This window comes from Typopeltis vanoorti, chromosome 17, assembly GCF_054136105.1.
Source record: "Typopeltis vanoorti isolate ZY-2024b chromosome 17, IOZ_Tvanoo_1.0, whole genome shotgun sequence".
Taxonomy (NCBI): Eukaryota; Metazoa; Arthropoda; class Arachnida; order Uropygi; family Thelyphonidae; genus Typopeltis; species Typopeltis vanoorti.
The window spans coordinates 42,903,742-42,926,622 of record NC_143565.1 but is presented as its reverse complement, the minus strand read 5'-3'; the positions used below and the strand labels follow the sequence as shown (position 1 = coordinate 42,926,622).

General features: G+C 36.3%; 1 protein-coding gene across 1 annotated transcript in view; it reads right to left on the bottom strand.

The window, feature by feature from the left end:
* LOC150097325 (forkhead box protein K1-like) overlaps positions 1 to 22,881 on the bottom strand; it is a 149,381-nt gene that overhangs the window by 7,651 nt on the left and 118,849 nt on the right. The window contains exons 5-6 of the mRNA XM_090406890.1: positions 12,224 to 12,450; positions 10,562 to 10,744 (exon numbers count right to left, since the gene is read on the bottom strand). Of these exons, the coding sequence (XP_090263016.1) occupies positions 10,562 to 10,744; positions 12,224 to 12,450 (410 nt within the window). The remainder of the gene's footprint in view (positions 1 to 10,561; positions 10,745 to 12,223; positions 12,451 to 22,881) is intronic.

Below are 22,881 nucleotides of genomic sequence, written 5' to 3'. Positions count from 1 at the left end.
TTAAGTCAGAGTGACACATACACACAACACTCATGCACGAAAACAGAAAAAAGCATAGAATTACTTTGTCTTTTCTTTATCACTAAAGTAATTCTATGCTTTTACCCTGGATTTTTTTACCTTGGACTCCAGAGGATGCTATATTAGGAAACATATAAAGAGAAAAAAAAAAAAGTCTGTAAGATTTTCCTTTTTGAGTCACCTGCTAGAGAGAGAATGCACGCATGCATGTGTATCCAGGAAAGAAGTTTTTTTTTTTTTTTTTTTTTTTCTTTCAAAGATTGATTTAAATGGAACATGTATGGAACAGAAAGATGAAGGAGAGTGGATCTTAAAAATATAAGAAAATAAAGAACAACAGAGATATTCTAAATGGGATATCTCTAAACCTGAAATAAGATTATTAGTTATCACCAGATGCATATATTATCACATACAACTACCTTCTAACTAGTAATGGCTGTCCTCAACAGGATCATCAGTAATAGGCAACAAAACCCTAGATACATTGAATGAACTAACTCAAATCTAACAAGTGTTTATTCTTCAAAGTTAAATGGAACTTTTTATTTAAAGGAACCTTCAAAGATTTAACTGCTTTCTGATGATGATGGTCCCAATAAGAATGAAATTATTATTATTATTACTACGGGCTACTCCAGGAGTCCTTAGACTCATCGAGGGAGGCCCTAAACATCATGTTCACACAACTGTTCAACATTCTCACAGTATCTATCATACCTTGTCTTGAACTCGCTCACTGTCATAGCACCCACAACAGACTCTGGCAGCTTATTCCACTCATTTACCACTCTAAAAGTAAAGAACCCAGCTCTAACATCCCTGCTAACCACGCTCTTGCCCAGCTTCCATGGGTGTCCCCTAGTTCTCCCACCACCAGTCCTGATCTCAAAAATATCATCTGAATTAATCCTATAGAATCCTTTTAGCAATTTGAATGTCTCAATCATATCTCCCTTCTTCCGCCTATCAACTTGTTTCTGCAACTCACAAATCTTCAACCAGTTCTCATATGGTTCATTCTATAGACCTGCTATCATCTTAGTCACTCGCCTCTGGATCCTCTCCACCTCCTCCCCATCAAGAAGGAACCGAGGTGACCAAATCTGGGCACAGTAGTCGAGATGAGGTCTTATCAGGGCTCGGTACAGAGGTACAATAACTTGTTGTCTCTGCTCGTCAAGGTATTTTTCAACAACCAAGTGAGTTGATGAGCTGATTTAGCTACTTTCGCATTGTGCCCCCTAAACTTCATCTCCCTATCCACCAACACTCCCAAGTCCCTGGTCTCATCAATCTCTTGGAGTACAGTTCCAGCAATGTGGTATACTGCTGCTAATCTTTTCACTCCAAAATGCATAACCTTACATTTTGTCACATTAAATTGACATCCATTCTCCTTAGTCCAGAACTCCAATCTATCTAAGTCATCTTGCAAGACTTTGACATCTTCTGCATTCACTATCGCCCTACCCAACTTTGCATCATCAGCGAACAAATGAACTGTCCCACTTAGACCCTTCCCTATATCGTTAATGAACAGATTAAACAGCAGTGGTCCAAGAACAGAACCCTGTGGCACACTACTAGTCACAGGCCGTCTTTTGGACTCTACTCCTGAATAAACTACTCTTTGATATCTCTCCATCAACCACCCAGCTATCCATCTCACCAACCCTATATCCATTCCCATATGTTGTAGTTTACGGATTAGAATTCCATGTGGTATCCTGTCAAACGCCTTTGCCAGGTCCAGCAGTATCACTGTAAACCCATTTCCCTTATCCAGTTCAGCCGTCACCTTGTTATAAAACTTGAGCAAGTTACTGAGGCATGATCTACCCTTTACAAAGCCATGCTGTCCTCTGTACAGTATCTCATTTTCATCAATCCATTCCTGTATTTTTCCCTTGACTACTTTCTCCAAGACCTTGACAACGACTCCTGATATGCTGATCGGTCGGTAATTTGCAACCATAGTCTTGGATCCTCCTTTATGCAGTGAAACTATTTTCCCCTCTTTCCACGCCTTCGGGACTAAGCCAGACCCGAGACTCAGATTAAACAACATGGTCAAGGGCACTGATAATTCATTAGCCGCTTCATGCAAGACCCGTGCCAGTATACCATCAAATCCCACAGATGTATTCACATTAAGGTTCTGTAATAGACTATTCACCTCCACTTCATTCATCACAATTCCCGTATAAACTAATGGTTCCTTCATTTTTTCAACGTCACCACCTGGTGACGTTGAAAAAATGAAGTCGCCGGAGTCACCACTCGAGGGCCAGGCGAACGGTCGTGTTTTCAGGGAGCTCCTGAAAGCTAAGTACAATTTTGAATGGAAATTAGAATATATGTTAAAAATCATAACGTAATATTGTCTAAATTTGGTAGCTTGTTGTGTCTGTGTGATTTTGGTGTAAATTCCGTTAATTAATTTAGTATTTAACAATACGTTTCATAGATTTGAATATGGTGCCAATGCAACGTAAGATAATGGCGTCCAAAAATACGATGCCATTGTTCAAAAACTATAATGTGAGAGAATTTGTCCAATGTGATGTGTGTGGAATGTATGCATTCCCGAATGAGGCTGGAGTTTGGATTGAAAGTGATAGTGGTGGGAGAATGTGTAGAAAGTGTATGCAAAGTGAGGAGTCGAAGTATGTGTCAGGTTGTGAGACAGTTATGGTTGAAGAAAGCCAGAATGCGAGTGAAAATAGTGGCTCGATAGGGAATTGTGGTGTACAAGATGGCAATGTGAGCGGTGATCTAAGAAAGAGTGAGAGCAATTATACAGAAAGAGAAAATGGCTTGAATGATAAAAAAAATGAGGAATTATTTGTAAGAAGTGAGATCGCTAGGCTGAGCGCAGTGATACAAAATGCGCAGCGGCAATTAGAGCACCTGCAAAACTCTTTCCTATCGTGGGAGAGTTTCCGAAATGAAGGAAAGGGTGTTGTATGGTGACTCGTTATTAAGAGGAGTAACAGATGGGAGTGTAACTAAATCGTACTTACCGGGTGCGAAATTTAAGGATGTAAGTGAGAGTATTAGAGTGCAAAAACAGAGGGTGAAAGAATTAACAATTGTGGCGGGTACGAATGAATTGAAAGGTGATAAATTTTTTATGAGAGAGGACTTGAAAGTATTGTTAAAGGTAGCGAAAGAAAAGAGTGACAGAGTTAGAATGCAGCATTATTCATTATATATTCATATACAGTCAGTTCTTGACTTATGACAGGGTTCTGTTCTAATGATTCCGTTGTAAGTCAAAAATTACTAGATGAACTAAAAGGATACGTTAACAATTAATATGTCTGAATGCTGAAATGTGTAGGTGTGTTTTATTATTACTGATTTTACTCTTTGTTTATAGTGAAATAATACAATGTACAAATTATAAAATTACCGTATACAGTACTGTAATGAAACAAGTGTTCAGTGTTTCTGCGTGCTTACAATCAGTTGGAAACACATGGAGCAAGGGTAATTATTCAAAGCTGCTGCTTTACTAAATGGATGATTCGTTGGAAGAGGCAGCGGCTTTTTATCAGTCTACTTCATTATTTCACCTAATTCACTAGTGCATCAACAATTCTTAAAATTCAGAAATTGCAATTAAGCTGAATGAAGTGACAGCAGGAGTGGGCTTTAAAAATGTGTACATTATTCCAGCTTAGCATAGTTTACCTTTTCTTACCAGTCTCATATGGAGACTAGCTAACCTTTATAAAGAGGGCTAATAGCATTCTTGGTCATGCCAGTGTGTTTATTCTTCAGCATCCAACTGATCTTTTGTGCTATTCTGTCCATTTTTTTCAATATGTCCTCTGAACTTCAACTTCTTGTCTATAGTCACTCTAAAATCTTGTCTCATCAATTTCTTGCTTCCATCAATGTTATGCACAGCGTGTAATCTTTTCAGTCTACAGTGCACAGTCTCACGTTATCACACTAAACTGGAAATCATTATTCTTTACCAACAATGTGAGTCTATTTACATCATGCTACAGGAAATCCACATCACCTTTATTAACTAATGTGCTATCCAGTTTAGCATTATCAGCAAACAAGTGGATATCCTCCTTCCCTCTGAACTATGACCAATATCATTAATGTACAAATTAAACAGCAGCAGTTTAAGTAAAGAGTCCTGTTACACCACTAGTCCCCTGGCTCCTTGTTTATTTTCACTATATGCTGCACTCTGATGTCAATCCATCAACTAATACCGTACCTTACATCAATGGCTTCATATTCATCTTGATTTGCTGCAGTTTACATCAGAGATTTCCATGTGGTATCCTGTCAAATGTCTTTGCAAAGTCCAGCAATATCATGGTATGGTCATTATCTAATCCAATTGTCATTTTATTAGAGAAAGTGAATAAATTAATATTGCAAGACTGATCTTTCAAAAAAACCATGATGTAGTTTAGAGATTGTTTATTTTATTTCATCTCTATAAAGAAGATTTTTACTCCAAGTGTTTAAGACTTACAGAAAGGTTCAATTCCAATTGGTGCAATGACTTTTAATGTTTCTTTTAGAATCTGGAAAATCACTGACTCCACACCAAACACAAAAACATACACATTTAATAAAACTAAAACAACATATACACTTTAAATAAAATTTCATAACTACAAAATTAACTGGATCCAAGGCCTTCTAAAATAAATCTATACTTTAGAGATTTTCTTATCCTGAAATATTAAAATCATTCATTCTCTGACTCATTCTATTATTGGATTGACATATACTTAATCACATCTATCAGACTAAATATCTTGTTTTCACAACAACAAAAATGTTTCATCAGAATCAGTTTCTTTATTAGGGCCTTTTCTGAAAATATAAACTTTTCTTCTTCTTTTCCATGGGATCCTTTCTTATCACCCTTATGTAGCATACAATATTATTCCTCCTGTCTCACTGAAGTATAAACACTTACCTCTTGCAGTTCAGTTTGATGCACAATTTTCTAATTTTTGTAATGGAGAAAGAAGTTTCTGCTAGTACTTCATAAACAACAGATCTAAGTAGATCTCTTCATGTTAAGCCACTTTACAGTTTCAAATTTCACCAATTGCTTTTTCCATAGTAATCCAGTCCTTAAGACAGAAGATGAAATTTTCCATCCAGTGTTTCCTTGAACATTCAATTAGAACGTTGACTGCAATATCTTCTTTTATTTACTAAATACTTGTTGACAGTCAACTCCTCCAGTTTAAAAATCACAGTTCTACAATTCCTTTTCGGAATCCTTTTCGTACAACTTAAAAACTACCTAAGAACAAAATTTCTTTGGTCTGCATTCTTAAAATTCCATTACCTCTCATTTTCTTCATTACCCTGATACTGAACTCTGTCTCTCTCTATCAGCTGTCAATCACCAATCGAACTCCTTCGCAGGCATGCACACTCTGTATAAATGGCGAGCAAGAAGTTACGTATAATGGCTGACACGTTGTCTCCGTTAGCATAAGCATGATGCCTTCACAAACCACAACAAACATCTCAACACTTCATAGTTTTAAATTACAATAAAAAAAAAAAAACTCAAATTATTACAAATTATCAGATTCTAGTAAGTACATCAATTTCAAATGGTTTACATTTCATTTTGACAAGAATAATATCAATAATTGACACATCGCAAGTGCCGATATACGTGTTACAAAACCAAAACTAATAATATATTAAATAGAGAAATAATTGTAAAAAGATTCATAATTGTAAATTATGATTATTTTTACAATGTCCTCCACAGAGTATCATATTCCCATTTCTCAATTCTGTGCTTAAGTAACTTTTCCAATACCCTAACCACCATCACTTCTGAGATACTAATGTCTATAATTTTATGATTATTATTATTATTACATGACACCTCCAGGAAGTCCAAAGACTCATTGAGGGAGAGCACCTACTCTACAATGCTCTGTCTCCACCACTCCAACTATCCACCAACTACAACGAACCACAAATGCTTTCATCATCTACACCAGCGCCATCTACCACTAGTATTTTTACAGACAATCACAAACATCCATGCCTACAGCAGGATTTGAACCAACAGACTTTTGGAGAGTGGATATGCTAACCACTCGGCCAACCAGACTGGCACCTTCGTACTATCACTTTCGTAGCCTTCTTTAGGGAAATATCTTTTCTTTGGAATGATCATCTGTGCTGAAACCTAAACAGTCTGATCAAGGAAATACCACTTCTCTGTAGCATAAAGGTTAATAATCAATATAATCCAATGATGAATTCCTATTGAGAATTTGTAATATCCTGAGCATCTGTGCTGGCCTACTTCGCTGAGTGGATAGTGTACTTTCTCTCCAACAGACTCTGAGTTTGAATCTCATCATGGATATGAATGTCTTAGACAGCTGATGAATGTCACTACTTGCTGTGAGACATCACTTTATTTAGTGAAGATTTTCATGTTTGGTCTCTAAGGCAGGGTTTTCCTGAATTATATAATCCTTAGCACACCCACACTAATAATACTAATGTACTATAAGTTTACTATAGTACATTAGGCATTTACTATAAATGAATGAAATGCACAAAATACCTATCTACCTCCAGTTCATTTACCAATATTTATTCTCATATCACTGCATTATCTCCACCTAAATGACATGCAAAAAAGTAATCACTCAATTATTCAATTGAGTGATTACTTTTTTTCAATCTTCTTCAATTTTTTCAATGCTTCTGCACCTTTTATGATCTGTATTCATTAAAGTTATCTTTCCAATAATCCTTCTTCCTTTCACTTGTCACATAATGAAAGAAATGAACTCTTTGGGATTTCCATTGGCCTGCTTGGCTAACTTTCTCTTAATGTGTATGTTTTCCTTTACATGCTGGTAACCAACCCTTCTTGCTTGCTAATCACAGTTCTCTTTATATTTCTTTTAAAATGCTACCATCTCTTAAGTTCCAACTTATTTATTTTCCCAACTTTAAGCATCATCTGATACTGCTTTCCTCGCATGTTTAGGCTCAAGAGCAGGTTGAAGCTGATTTCATTTTTAGTATAATGGAACAAAAACAGTGCTGGAAATGTAAGAGAGATATCATCTGGGATGCAATATAAGACTTAGAACATAAAAACAAATGGAAGAGATTAAAAGCCTGAAGTTCTAAGAGTGGGGACAATGATAAGCCTTTTACCCATCAACTAGACCATGGTTGATGAACTGGACGTTCAGTATGCCCATCTTCTGGGAAGTTTGACACAATCACATTTGAGTCAAACTTCCCAGAAGATGGGCATACTGAACGTCCGTTGATATACAGTTGATATATTTCTTAAGTACTTCCAGACAGTTTGCAAGTACAACCATATTTATATACACCTGGAAATGAGAGGATACGAAGCTGGTCTTTAGGGACATTTCTTTAAAGTTCTGGCTATATTTTTCTGAGATGCTTTCGATAATAGTAATAGCATTACTATGTTATGTATGTTGAGAAGATTGTGGGATTGAAGGAAGACAAGTATTTTGTTAATTACGATTGAATGGTAGCCATCAAACAAAGTGTGACAAATATGATTAGTTTCAACTTTGAGGAAAGCTTGGTGAGAATAGAGGTTGATGGCTCTGCAAACTATAATTAATAGATTACTAAATCACTTAAGGAATTGACAACGTACATAAGAATATAAATTAAATTACACTTTAATAAATATTTCCAATATTTCGGCAACGTCACGTTGCCATCTTCAAAAGGAACTTACAAAAAAGGCACGTGCACGTAGGCACTACAACACAGTAACTGAGAATGAAGTGATGAAGCAATTGTTCTCCTAAAAGTCCTGATGGTGTCCTCTAGCAGGCTATGTAGGTGTTCTTGGCTGTTGGGTTGAAGGTCTGCTGATGTAAGCCTCCCAAATTTGGAGCAGTCTCATGCAACCAAATTTGTTGAGGTTTGGAGAGTTTCTTAGGGCTGAGGCTGATTCCATTAACAGTCTTTCGAATTTGAACTTACTATGGTGTATTACTGTAGCTCTCTTCCACCGTATTCTGTGGCGTGTATCCAGAGCATGGTCTGCAAGACCAGAGTGGCTGTACTTGTGACACCGGATGTAGTCCTTGTGTTCCGAAATTCTGATATTCGCTGTCCTGCCTGTTTCGCCAAAGTACGACAGTTTACAGCTGCAAGGGACCTGGTCTTTAGTGGAGCAGAAAAGAGATGCCAATTTTCTGTATGGTCTGTAACAGGAGGTCAAGTCATGTTTTTTTTAAGATTTTGGTAATTTTTTCCGAGGTGCCTCGGATGTAGGGAATGGTGATGGATTTAGAGTAATCCTTGTTGTGAAAGGGGGTGGGTTGGTTTCAATATTTTTTTGGATTTTTTTTTTTTGGGGGGGGGGGGTAGCCATTGGCTGAGAAAGTGTTGAGGATGTGATTTAGTTCTTATGTACGTTGTCAATTCCTTAAGTGATTTAGTAATGCATTACCAACGTATAAGCTTGACTACGAGAATTATAATTAATAGAATGATAATATGGTGGCTCTACAAGGCTTACAATGCAGTAATGGGAAATAAATTGGCTAGCATTCTCAAAAAATGTAGAGCTACAGGAACTATATCAACCTGTTAGGTTTCAAATCAAATTACACTCTCTAAAAATTTACAAGTTTTGTATGAGAACAGACTGCAATTACTCACATTGGCACTACTACAAATTTTTTTGTGACTCTCTCCCATGAATGATAGTAAAAATCATAGTCCATTAATACCATGGGTGGGCTAAGGATTTCTTTTTTTTGTAATTAATTTCATATATCTTTTATATTTTTAATTATCTTTTCTTATGCAAAAAATAAGAGTTTCTGGATTATTCCAGAAACACTTCTCTAAAGCCCACCTAAAGACAATCACACACACACATTCATGCCTCGATGGGATTGAAACCTATTGCCTGTTGGCTGGAAAGTTCATATGCCAACTACTTGGCCAACCACCAGGCCAGATGACACAGCCATTAACTCACTATAAACAGAGCTCTCTTCTATTTTCAATCCAGAGCTTTAATGCATCCATGCAGTTAGCCTAGTGGCTATGCGCTTTGCAACCATATGCCTATGAAAGGCGTGTCCTGGGTTCGATTCCCATCACCGACGTGAGAAGCTTAAGGATCTTTCTCAGACATAGCCAAGTTAGCCAGTCGTGGATGTGGACAGCAGGGTTTTACTCCCCAGTTTATCTGGGGTTTTTCCTCCTGCAAGCAGGCAAACCGGCCCCATGAACACACGGAGATACAGCCATAAGAAATACCGGGAGGCATAGGGCTAGTCACCTTATCCTCGGGATGGGTATGACTTAGAAGGGCTAAAGAGATCTCTGTAACAGGCCAGTAGGCCTAACAAGTAGAAGGGAGAAGAAGAAGCTTCAATGTATTGTCTGATATTTCTAATAAATCCATGCCTAAAAAATTTCTTAACATAAGGAATAAACATGTCAAAAATAAATATACCAACCTTCCTGGTTCTAATTCTGAGCTGCAGATTCAGTCTTCAAGTTGCTATCAACTTTTCTTCCAAAAGATTCGATGAAGCAGCAGTCAGTCCCTTTATCCTCAGCCAAATTTTAGCAGTTGTACCTTGTCCATTAGACATGATAGATAGAATGGAGCCACTTTGCTGATGCTATCATTAAATATGGCACTCCTAACCCTGAGTGTCCTCTATTGCATGCTATTAGGTAGTTATCTCTCGGTCACTGCATAAATTTCATTTTCTTTTTTTTCTTCCTTCCATTTTATCATTTTATACTACCAAAATAAAAGTTCTTAATAATAATTATTTGCCCTGTGCACAATGAGCTAATGTTTTGAAGCAAGTCTTCTATGTCCTTTGCACTCACAGCTTATAGCAACAACCAAATATATACTTTGTCTTGTCAGTCTCTATTCACATCAGAGAGTCTCATTGGTACTGCTTCACACAATTCTTCTCCTGTCTTCCTACTGAACATTTTGTTTTGGTTGTAATTCTGCTATCATCAGCAACACCCCCCCCCCTCTTGTTCTCTCTCCATATTCCTTTGAAAATACAACACTCCTTACATTCTATCCCTGTTTTGTCTCCTCATAACTATATTTATTCCTTTAACTTTTGGTCAAGTCAATAATTAATTAGTGCCCCAAACTCCTTCCCCTTTATTCCTGCTGCTTCTGGAACTGCACATGAGCAGTGATTCTTCTCCAGTATCATCTTGCAACAGCTATGCATCATCCAGTATAACTTAAACCACTACATTAAAGTATTAGACTTTTAAGATAAGTATCATTTTTTCAAGTGTGTTGCATTCATATTCGTCATAAAGATTTAGGTGCTGAAGACGGTAGAACCACTTCTGATGAAGGTGGAACTATTAGCTATCAAACACTTTAGATGTTGTTAATAAAATAAAATGTATATGATAAAAAACATGGAAATCTTGTATATCTTAATATTTACTTATGTTAGATGAGAAATAAATCAGTTAATTTATTTCTTACCAGAGCTTTGTCTATTCTCCTCTAAATGTGGTCCACTATTCAGAACACCATTGGTGACCATAGTTACTGGCTGAGTTGCTACAAGTACTCTTGGTTTATTTGTAAACTGTGCTGGCAAATAGTGACTATTTATTCCAGGCCCAGGGAGATTATTTGAAAAATTTCCACTATTATTACTGTGCACTAGAATAAAAGAAAAAAAGTGAACTAATTCTGAGGTATCACAACATACACACAGGGCTTGACATATATATATATTCATCCATAGTGAGTAATTTTGCCAGAAGTAGCTGCAGACTGGACAAAACAGTAATAATTTTTATTAAATAAAAAGTAAATGTTTTTAATTTAATAAAAAAAATATTTTTGAAACAAAATCTTTTTAATTTTAAGACAATGCATAATATAAAGGGCTATTCTAGTAACAGAAATTGATGTAAAAAGTTATATATGTATGTATGTATATCAGTGGCGTCACATGCCCATTTCGGTTGGGTGTGCAACAAATTTCACATCAATTTTGACCGTATGTGTGGGCGTGCGTCTGCAGAAAATTTTTCCGTGGGGGGGCTTGGAGACAAATAATTACATCAATAAATATTTATAATTATTGATTTACTGAAAGTTATTTGGTCCTTTTCATTAAAATTGAAACATAGTATTTGATTTTTAAGACCATGGATTTAATAAACATTTCTACAAATCATCTACTAGTTTCGCTAGCTGTAACTGTCTAGCTTTGTCAAGATGAGAAAGGTTATGCTAGTAATCAAATGCAAAAAACAAAAGAATGAAGTAACGGTTTAAAAATTGTGCTCTCCAATTTGTCTAACTGTTTTTAAACCGTTACTTCATTCTTTTGTTTTTTGCATTTAATTACTAGCATAACCTTTCTCGTGTTGACAAAGCTAGGCAGTTAAGCTAGCGAAACTAGTAGACGATTTGTATAAATGTTTATTAAATCCATGGTCTTAAAAATCAAATAGTATGTTTCAATTATTGATTTAATTAAATAATTACATCAATAAATGTCTTTTAGCATTTTTTGATGTAATTATTCATCGATGTAAACTATAAATACAGTACATTATTTTCATTTTACATCTAACGAGTTTTAATGAGTAGACATAGAATAGATACAAGAATTAATGATCTTTAATTCTTGGGAAAAAAATATTCAGAAGAGAATTAATACAGGTATTATCTGTGAATTATGAGTTCTTCTGACTAAAGAGTTTGTCTCTTTTGTGGGGAAAAAAAAAAAAAAAAAAAACCAACTGAGTTTCCAGGAGGAAAAAGCCTGCCACACGACAGGCTAACTTGCCTTTGGTTAAAATGTCCTTAGAAATGCCCCTTGCCAGGATTTGAACTTTTTCCATGAAAGCACATTACAATACCAAATGTAGTATGGAAGTACTCTATATGTTCCAGATTATGTGATAAAAATTTGAAGTTCAATCATTTTTAATTTAATTAGAAATGAGTTCATTCAAAAATGAAAATACATTGGTATTTGCATTTTTTTAAACTAAAAAATGCATAAAAAATATCAGTTCCTTCATGTATGCTAATTATTTCAATAAACAGAATTTGAACTGAATTATTAAACAACTATAAATGTCAAAGAGAGGAAGAAAATATAAAGGTCATGACAATACTTACTAGGTGAACCTGGTGTAGAAAAAGAAGTTGTGACATCACTAGTAGCTGGAACAGTCAAATAGGAAACTGGTGGTGAAAACACTGCTACTGAAGTAGAGGGACAGGATACTACAGTGTCAGTTCCACTTTCCTGTACTATTTCAGGCAATGGGCTTGGTTCTCTAGAAAGGGAATCTGGTGTTACCAAACCACTCAGGCCACTATGGCTGGGTGATGCTGGAGCAGACCTATAAATAATTAATATTGGAACTTTTCACATTTATATTACTACTAGTTTTACAATTCACAAACAGTAATGGGAGCAAATGAGGTACTGTTTGTAATTATTATTATTATTATTATGATTCAGGCCTCCATGGAGTCAAAAGACTCATCATAGGAAGCCCATCAGAGAAAACACAAAGTTTATCATACCACTCTTTGAACTCATTGACCATTCATGCTCTCACCACTTTTTCTGGTAATGCATTCCACAGTTCAACCACCCTCCATGGAAAGAAACCACTCCTCACCCTCTTCTCACAGCTTCCTTTTGTAACTTCCAGGGATGGCCCCTGTACTCGCTCCTTCCCTCTGTTCCACCAAGCGAAAAAGTTCCTCTAGTTGCAAACTAGAGAATCTTTTTTTGGGTGGTTCAGTGCTGAAGAGTGCAAGCACCACTTCCACTGAGCTACACGGGTTCTTAATGGATATCTATCTGTTAGATATTTGGTAACATATTGTATATCAGGCATGGCCAACTTCATTCTATATGAGGGCCAATATATGATGAGTGGTAGCATCATGGGCCGCACACTTTTAGACAGAACTTAATAAACTCTGCATTTTTTCAAGGCCATAGTTATATGTATTGAATTATTATATTTGTTAAATCATTTTACTACTGGGAGAACAAAGATTGTTTAAATATAAGTTGTTAAATTAAATTTAATTACATATTTCTGTTTTTTTTTTTTTTTTTTTTTTTTTTTTTTTTTTTTTTTTTTTTTTTTACATGTAACAACTTAATAAGAACACTGTGAGCGTTCATGTGCATGAACAAGTTCATCAAAGTCGATTTTCAACGATGATGATGATATTCGTAACACATCCTGAAGGTGGTCATCAGTCAGTCGGCTTCTTTGCGAGGATTTAACTGCCCTAAAAGTTGAGAAAGTGCGTTCACATATGCATGTGCTTCCAAACATAGATGCAATTCTCAAGCTGAAATCACTCAATGCAGGATATTTTTCCCGTAGTACCAGTTTCCAAAAGTCAATGCCTATCTCCACCCTTGAATGAAAAAAGTGGTCACTTTGAAGTCACACAACTCCAATTGAATAGTGTCATGCTGCTCTGAAATGTTGCATTTCATTGGGTTGTTAAATAATGTCAGTTGTGGCCTCATGTCACTGAAGTCTGAAAATCGCTTACTGAATTGCTCCAAAACTTGGTCTAACTTGAAGTCCATGCACAGAAAACTTGAAGTCCATGTCATGGCTCTCCTCCATCAACTCCCTGCAGGAAGGGAAATGTACCAAGTTTCTTCTGACTAGAGTGAATTTAAAAACCTTCAGTCGACTTATGAACCTATCTAGGTGTCCAACTAAATCTGACATTGTTTGGTTACGTCCCTGTAACTTCACGTTGAGTTCATTCATGTGGTGTGTGATGTCCGTTAGAAAGGCGAGTAAGCTGTTAAAATGAAGAACACATTGTTTTGTGATTAGTTCTTTGTTTGTCTAAAAATGTTCCTCTAAAAATTGTTTCATTTCCTTACTCAAAGCAAAAAACCGTTTCAAACAGTTCCCTCTGCTTAGCCAACGTATTTCTGTGTACAACACTAAATCATCATATTCTGCCTCCATTTCTGTTAGAAAAGAAAGAAACTTGCAGTGTGTCAAGGCCCGATTTCCACCCTTAATTAGATTCACACACTTCATTACAGTTTTCATAACATCCTCTATCTCCAGAATTTTACCACACAGAGACTCCTGATGTATAATGCAGTACAATTAATTTCAGTCTTCTTTAGTAAGCCAACTAAGCCTGTTTGAGTACCACGCATTGATTTGGCACCATCTGTCACAATAGCTGTGAGATTGTTGATGTCACCAGTATCATTTACAACCTTCATAACTGCATCATAAATGTCTTGACCTTTGGCTGTGTTACGCAATGACTCTAATGCTAGTAGCTCTTCATTAATAACAAAGTCTTTGGAAACAGTTCGAATGAAAATCAGAAGTTGAGCTGTACCTGTTATGTCTGTTGATTCATCTAGAGTCAACGAGAAGTAAGCTGAATCTGTAATAACACTTTTAAATTTATTTAATATGCGAGAACCTATTCCCTTGACTCTTTTTGTTAGAGTTTGTTTTGATAGTGGGACACTTTCAAACTCACTGGCTATTTTATCTTCCCAAATGCAAGTGCCATTTTCACAGAACAGTTTTACAAATTCACCATCAGATAATGATTTTTTTTTGCTTTGCTATCTCTGCACTTACAACAAATGATGCCAAGAGTGAGCTTTTTGTATTGATGTTGGTTTAATAAAAATAGATTTCTGAGCACTACTCTTTCTCTTCAAATTACGTACAATTTTAGTAACGTATTCTTGGTATTTTAGCAGCATGGTGCTGTATGTAGTGGCGTTTGAGGTTATATTTGCAAACACACAAGGCACTGTGGTTTGTTGTCATTATTGTTTATAAACAGAAATTCATTTTCCAATTTCTCCTGAAATGACCTGTTTTCTTCACGGATCTTATGTTTCTTAGTATACACAAAGGCTGAAGTAACTGACCAGGGGACACAAACTGCAAACAATAACACTGTTAAATGTGAAACTGAGTCTCTGAAACTGATCACTGTAACCAGAGCAGAGAAAGCGACTTTCAATGATGCTTTACTCTGGAGTGTACAGATATCTACCACTCCCACTACTAGAATATAAATTGTTTCCGTCATCAGAAATAATGAATATAACTAGTATATCAATCAGAAAATCTGTGGTCGAAACTAATAGCTAAATTGATAATGCATATAATTTAATATAGTTTTTATCCTACTGAAGGCCGCACAAAATCACATTACAGGCCACCTGCGGGCTTGCTGTTGGCCACCTATGCTGTATATGATAATAAGGAATTTATGAGAAAACTAAAGTGACAGTATATTGTAGCCTTCATAAAACCTACCATACCATCATAACATCATCTGAGGATGAAAGGATGAAAAAAGGCTATTGTAACGTGATTTGGATATAAAATTTTAAAAAAGCGATAATATAAATTTGTAAATAAGTCATTTTGTGATTGTTCAAAAATATCTATCTATAAAAATTAGCATTACTGTCAAAAATATTTATCAGTAGTACTAATTTCACTCTCATTTGGACTAATTTTCTTCTTTACCTACAGTTCATCGTCTTCAGTTTCAGAAAGAAATCTTGAAATGCAGAAGATGGAAGAACTAATTACTGTATTTTATAATTAGTTATGTACTAGTGGTAGTCTATGCATAATGAATTAATTTAAAAACTGTTAAATAGAAGTGATGTTATGAGAGCTTCGTTATGACTTTTCAGTAGTTTGATATAAGACTGGGTTTAGCTAGTTGAAAATAGATTCAAAGATGCAAAATTAGCAGATGGGAGAACCGTATTATCTCCATATAAGAATGGTTAACTCACCTGTTAAAAGCCTTAGAAAGATTCCCTTACAACAAATCTGAAAACAAACCCCAACTCAACATCACCAGAGTTAAAGATCAGTACTATCAACATAAGAAGCCTGAATGGCAAAGAAATGGAATTAACACAGGAATTGGATAAATACCAGATCGACGTAATAGGGGTGACGGAAACAAAAAAAAACAAAAACTGGTGAGATCTTTCTGAGCAATAAATACAAAATGTTATATTCAGGCAATGGCAATCAAGGAAAAGAAGGAGTAGCCATAGTATTCAACACAAAATACGAGGCTAATCTTCTTGAATGGCAGTCAGTCTCAAGTAGAGTAATGTGGGCAAATATGAGAATGGGGAACTGGACAATGAGACTTATTTGTGCCTATGGTCCCAAAGAAGGTTCTACTAAGGTAGAAGTGGAGGAATTTTTGAGGCTTTAGAAAAAGCAACTGACACAATGAAAAAGGAAAAGTTGGTCCTTGTTGAGGATCTAAATAGCAGAGTAGGAGATGATTGTGAGACATACAAAAATATTTTGGGAAAATTTGGAGAAAAGAGGAAAGCTAATAATGATGGCAAATATCTGTTGGATTTCTGCTCAGGACATGGACTGGTTATTACTAACACCATGTTCCAACATAAAAATGTGCACAAATTCACATGGAGAGAAGAGGCAAGGAATAAGAAAAGTCTCATTGACTATGTTATTGTTGATAGTGATGTTTTCTCCCTGGTGCAGGACACCAGAGTGTACAGAGGATTTGAAATTGGAAGTGATCACTATTTAGTCTTGAGCAGGATAAAATTGAATTTCATATTGAAAAGAATAATATGTAAGAAAGTTTTAAAGCGAATAAAAGTTGAGCATCTCTCAGAAGTGAATTGTAGACTAAAATACACAAAGATTATTGAAGAAAAAATGAAAGAGTTTAAGAACAGGAAACAAACCTTGGAGATTCAGTGGCAAACTCTGAAGAAAACATTGATTAATTCTGCCAGAGAGGCATGCGGTGAGGTTATCTGCAAGGATAAAAAAATCCTGGTGGACACAGGAAGTTAAAGAGGTAGTGAAGGAAAAGAAGAAAGCATATCAAAAGTTCCTGTCAAATAAGTCAGCTTGTGCTCTTCGAGAATATAGAGACAAATGCAAGAATGCTAAACACTGTGTAAAACTAGCTAAACAAAAGTCATGGGAGGACTTTGGCAAGAATATAGAAAATAAATATCAAGAAAGTGGCAAAATATTCTGGAGGTTGTTGAAGAAGCTTAGGAAAGGAGGAAAGAGTGCTGTAAAAGGAGTTAGAAATGATAAAGGTGACATGAAAACTGGAGAAAAAGATATCCTTGAAGTATGGAGTAATTACTTTGAAAAACTGCTAAATGAAACAAGCAGTGATGACAGCACAGTGGTAAAAAACACTCACCTGGCATGCAGTCAGGAATCCATATCCATACTTGAAGTAGAAAAAGCCATCAAAGGCTTGAAATGTGGAAAGGCAGCAGGAGTAGATGATATTCGACGAGAAATGCTGAAGTATGGTGGTATAAGAGTCTTACAGTGGCTGGACTGCATAGTTCAGAAAGCCTGGACAGAGGGACGAATTCCCGATGATTGGAGTAGAGCTCTAATAGTATCCATATATAAAAAGGGAAATAAAACTGAATATGAGAATTGTTCCTGGCAAGATCTATGCAAGTATACTTGAGAAACGGTTGAGAAGAATTTTGGAAGAAAAGCTTGGTGAAGAACAAGCTGGATTCAGGCCAAACAGAGGCTGTCAGGATCAGATCTTCACTTTACGACAAATAGTCGAGAAAGCATGGATTTTTAAAAGATAGATCTGTATTTAAGTTTTGTCGATTTGGAAAAGGCATATGACAAAGTGCCATGAGAGAAGCTATTCAATACGCTACAGTTATATGGTGTCAATGGGGCATTATATCAAGCAATACTTAGTCTTTATTTGAGTTGTAAGTCAGCAGTTAAAATTGAAGGAAGTACAAGAAGATGGTTTAATGTTAAATCTGGTGTGAGACAAGGATACACATTATCCCCTCTGTTATTCATTATCTATATGGATCACATTATGAAGGAAAGTGGTATTAAATATGATATCAAAATTGGAGATGCTAATGTCAGTTCTTTGATTTATGCGGATGATGTTATACTTCTAAATAAATCCGTTACAAGTCTGCAGGATTCTCTGACTAAATTGAGTAGCTGTTGTAATAGATATAGTATGAAAGTCAGCAATAAAAAGACAAAAACAATGAAAATAGGAAGAATCATTGAAAATGTCAACTGTATTGTGAATGGAGAACCTGTGGATCAAGTGAAACATTTAAGCTACTTAGGCACGATTTTTACTGAAGATGGTAAATAAAATACAGAAATAGACAACAGGAAGTCAATTGAATAAATTCATATGGAATAAGAGAGAAATTAGTCAGAACACTAAATTAGCTGTATACAAGACAGTGTTCAAACCAGTTTTAATTTATGTATCTGAGAGCAGGGTCAGAAGTAAAACACTTGACCAAAGACTAGAGACCGCAGATATGAGAATCCTGAGAAAGATTATATACGTGAACAGATGGCATCAATGGCAGCATATTAAAAACGAGGATATTAGGAAAAAACTTAACATTGTCAACATCCAGGAATGCGTTAGTAGAGCTAATCTCAGGTGGTATGGTCACTTTGGGCAAAGAAAGATTAGCAAAACAAGTGTTCTCTGCCAGGTTGGCAGCAAAACGACCCAGAGGAAGACCAAGATATAGGTGGATTGATACGGTACAAAGTGACTTAGATGATAGAAATATAAGATCTGATAATGTTGGAGTCTTGACAAGTAACAGACTGATTTGGAGGAAAATTGTAGATAGGAAGTTAGTAATGATGTAATTTTTTTCATGTAGTACTATCATATCCTGTACACCCCTTGAGGGTACATGGCAGGAATTTGATGATGATGAGATTCCCTTATCCATAGTTTCTTACATACATCTCTGTGTGCAGAGGCTTAATGGATTGTATGCAGCACTCAGAAAGGATTAAAACAGAATTTAATACTCCCTATATTTCGTCTTAGTCACTGAGACATCTTCAGGGATTACAAAAAAACTAATGTAACATATACACAAATACCACACAATACTAAGCTCAATCACGTGGGTGACCCTAAAGTCCTATCTAGGTAGAGCACCCTGTAAAGGAGGTTGTAGGTGTAAGGTGGTATCTCTGATGATAAGTTTCCCAAATCTTAAGAAGCTTAATGCAACCATATTTATCAAGATTTGGTTGATTTCTGTGAGCTGTTGCTGATTCTAAATATAGTTTCTCTTTTTTGAATATGCTGTGGTGGAACATGGTGGTTTTTTCCCTTTGAGATCCTGTGGGTTGTATCCAAGAAATGGTCAGTCAGGCCTGACTGACCATTATCGTGATCGCAGATGTATGACTTGTGTTCCTCTAGGAGGATGGTTGCTGATCTGCCTGTCTGTCCAAAGTATGCCAGCTTACAGAAACAGGGTACTTTATAAACTCCAGGCACTGAGAGAGCTGATCTTTTGTCGAATGGATAAGGATAGCAAGTTTGGGGTGGAGCTTAAATGCTGTGTATTGGTTTTGTAATTTTTTAAAATCATGGCTATATTTTCCGATGTGCCACGGATGTAGGGTATGGTAATGGCTTTTCTGAACTCTTTCTGAAAAGAAGACCAGGGAATGGGGGAGGAACTGATTATTTTTTTTAATACTGTGATCGCCGTAGCCATTGAAGAGGAAAGTGTTGTGTGTGTGGTCAAGCTTAGTTGTAAGGGAGGTACCACTGGAACAAAGATTGTGGGCTCTCTTGGTTAGAGTTTTAATAATGCCATACTGTTGAGACGGATGGTGGTGGGAGAGTTTGTGAATGTATCTGCCTGTGTGCATAGGTTTTCTATATACGGTGAAGGAAAGTGTACCGTTAGGATGGAGTTAACTAAAGGTATCTAGGAAGGGTAAACGATTGTTCTTTTCCTTTTCATTTTTCCATCATAAACTGGATTCTTGGATGTAAGCTGTTGAGGTGACTGAGGAAGGAGTCTAATGTCTCTGGGCCATGAGGCCAAATAGAGAACACATCGTCTACATATCTTAGCCAGATAGAAGGTTTTGAGAGTGGCTAAGTCTATTACTTGTTTTTCAAAATTTTCCATATAAAAATTGGCAAAAGGGTGTGAGAGGGGAAAACCCATGACGGTTCCCTCTATCTGCTTGTAGATAGAGGGAACCATCTTAGGTATCAATTAAGAGAATATTGGTAAACAGTGAGGAGATGTCAAAGCTTACCAATATGTCTGTGTTATTTAAGGTTAGATTTTCTATTAGGGTTTTAAAATGGGTAGAGTTTTTTTATATAGGATGTGACAAACTATCAAAACAGCTGGCCAACTCTCTGATCCCCACCACCCTCACTGGACTTTCCGCATGTTATATAAAAAACTCTACCCATTTTAAAACCCTAATAGAAAATCTAACCTTAAATAAAAGAGACATATTGGTAAGCTTTGACATTTCTTACTGTTTACCAATATTCCCTCAATTGATACCTTGACACTATTAGAAAATGTTTTTCCTTCTGACATCTTAGATCTCTTTTCCTTTGCCATCAATTCTGGTTATTTTTCTTGGAAGAACAAAATATACAAGCAGATAGAGGGAACCGCCATGGGTTCCCCCCCTCACTCCCCTCTTGCCAAATTTATATGGAAAATTTTGAAAAACGAGCCATAGACTCAGCCACTCTCAAACCTTCTATCTGGCTAAGATATATAGATGATGTCTTCTCTATTTGGCCTCATGGCCCAGACACATTAGACTCCTTCTTCCTCAGCCACCTCAACAGCCTACATCCAAGAATCCAGTTTACAATGGAAAAGAACAATTGTTTACCCTTCCTAGATACCTTAGTTACATGCTGTGGTGTAGCTAGAGCTTTTGCTGCCTGGGGCTGTCCCTGAGTTTGCCACCCCTCTCAATACTCACCAAAATACTACAAAAAGTTAAAATGACGTATTGGGAAATAAATTAAAATGCTATGTTTATTTTTGAAGTAAAACTTTAATTTCAACATTCTAAAATGTTATTTTTCTTGCTTTTCTCTTAGCAAAATAGTAGATGACAATGGCAAAGTCTATTTCATAGTAATGTAGGTAATTCTTAATCAATTTTATTTAGAAAAACTCCCCTCACAACTAGCAACACTCGCAGGAATTGTGAGGAAAATTTGCAGTAGTATTACAATATTTGCAAATGACTCGAGACTGTATTTTAGAATTAACTGCAAAAGTTCAAAAAGGTTCAAAGTGCTGCCTGGGGCGGACCGCCCAATCCGCTCCTCCCTAGCTACACCACTGGTTACATGCCTTCCTAACGGTGCACTTTCCTTCAATGTATATAGAAAACCTATGCACACAGGCAGATACATTCACAAACTCTCCCAACACCACCACCCCTCTCAACAATATGGCATTATTAAAACTCTAACCAAGAGAGTCCACAATCTTTGTTCCAGTGGAACCACCCTTACAATTGAGCTCGACCACATACATAGCACTTTCCTCTCCAATGGCTACAGTGATTACAGTATTAAAAAAAATAATCGTAAATATCTATTATGTCGATCAGTTCCTCCCCCATTCCTTAGTCTTCTCTTCAGAAAGAGTTTAGAAATGCCATCACCATACCCTACATCCGTGGCACATCGGAAAAAAGCCAAGATTTAAAAAGTACAACCTAAACGCAGCATTTAAGCCACACCACAAACTTGCTACCCTTATCTGTTCTACAAAAGGTCAGCTCCCTCCTCTCTCAGTGCCTGGAGTTTATAAAGTACCCTATTCCTGTAAGCTGGCGTACTTTGGACAGAGGGGAAGATCAGCAATCATCTGCCTAGAGGAATACAAGTCATACATCTGCAACCACGACTATGGTCAGTCAGGCCTGGCTGACCATGTCTTGGATATAACCCACAGGATCTTATGGGGAAAAACCACCATGCTCCACCACAGCAAATTCAAAAAAGAGAGAAACTATTTTTAGAATCAGCAGCAGCTCTCAGAAATCAACCAAATCTTAATAAATATGGTTGTATTAAGCTTCCTAAGATTTGGGAAACACTTATCATCAGAGATCCCACCTTACATTCCAGGACACCTACAACTGCCCTTAGAGGGCACTCCGCCTAGATAGGACTTTAGAGTCACCCACGTGGTTGAGCTTAGAATTGTGTGGTATTTGTGTATATGTTACATTAGTTTTTTTGTAATCCCTGAAGATGTCTCAGTGACTGAGACGAAATATAGGAAGTATTAAATTCTGTTTTAATCCTTTATGAGTGCTGTATACAATCCATTAAGCCTTCAACATGATCACATACATCTCAGAGGTTGTTTATGTGAATAGCTAGAGGTTGGAGTTAAGATAATATCTCATTGCATATTTACATCATCCCTATTGTACCTTTTAAATCTGAATGTCTTCACTCAACTTTTATCTATCTATAAACCATAGGTTCATTCATCTAGCAATTGACATTGGCATTCACAATGATGTCATCTTTAGCAAGCAAGTATTACTACAAATCATTGTTTGTCATCACTGAAATGAATCAATTTCATATGCTGCAGATGCAAAATTGCTCTTTAACAATTGTCTTAGTATTGACTATTGAACTGTCTTATTTTCAAAATCATTTTGAATTTATGAACAAAAATTATTATTATCAAGAGAGACTCACTGACAGAGGCAACATACTACACATACATGCACAGCAATCATAGTTATTCTTGAATTCATTCACACTGCTTGCACTCACAACATCCAATGCACCATCCTATGAGAGAAAAATGTAGTCCTCACTCCCTTCTTAGCAGCATTCATTCTCAGCTTCCAAGGATGACCTCTTGTCCTCTCTCCACCCTCCATAAAATGAAACATTTC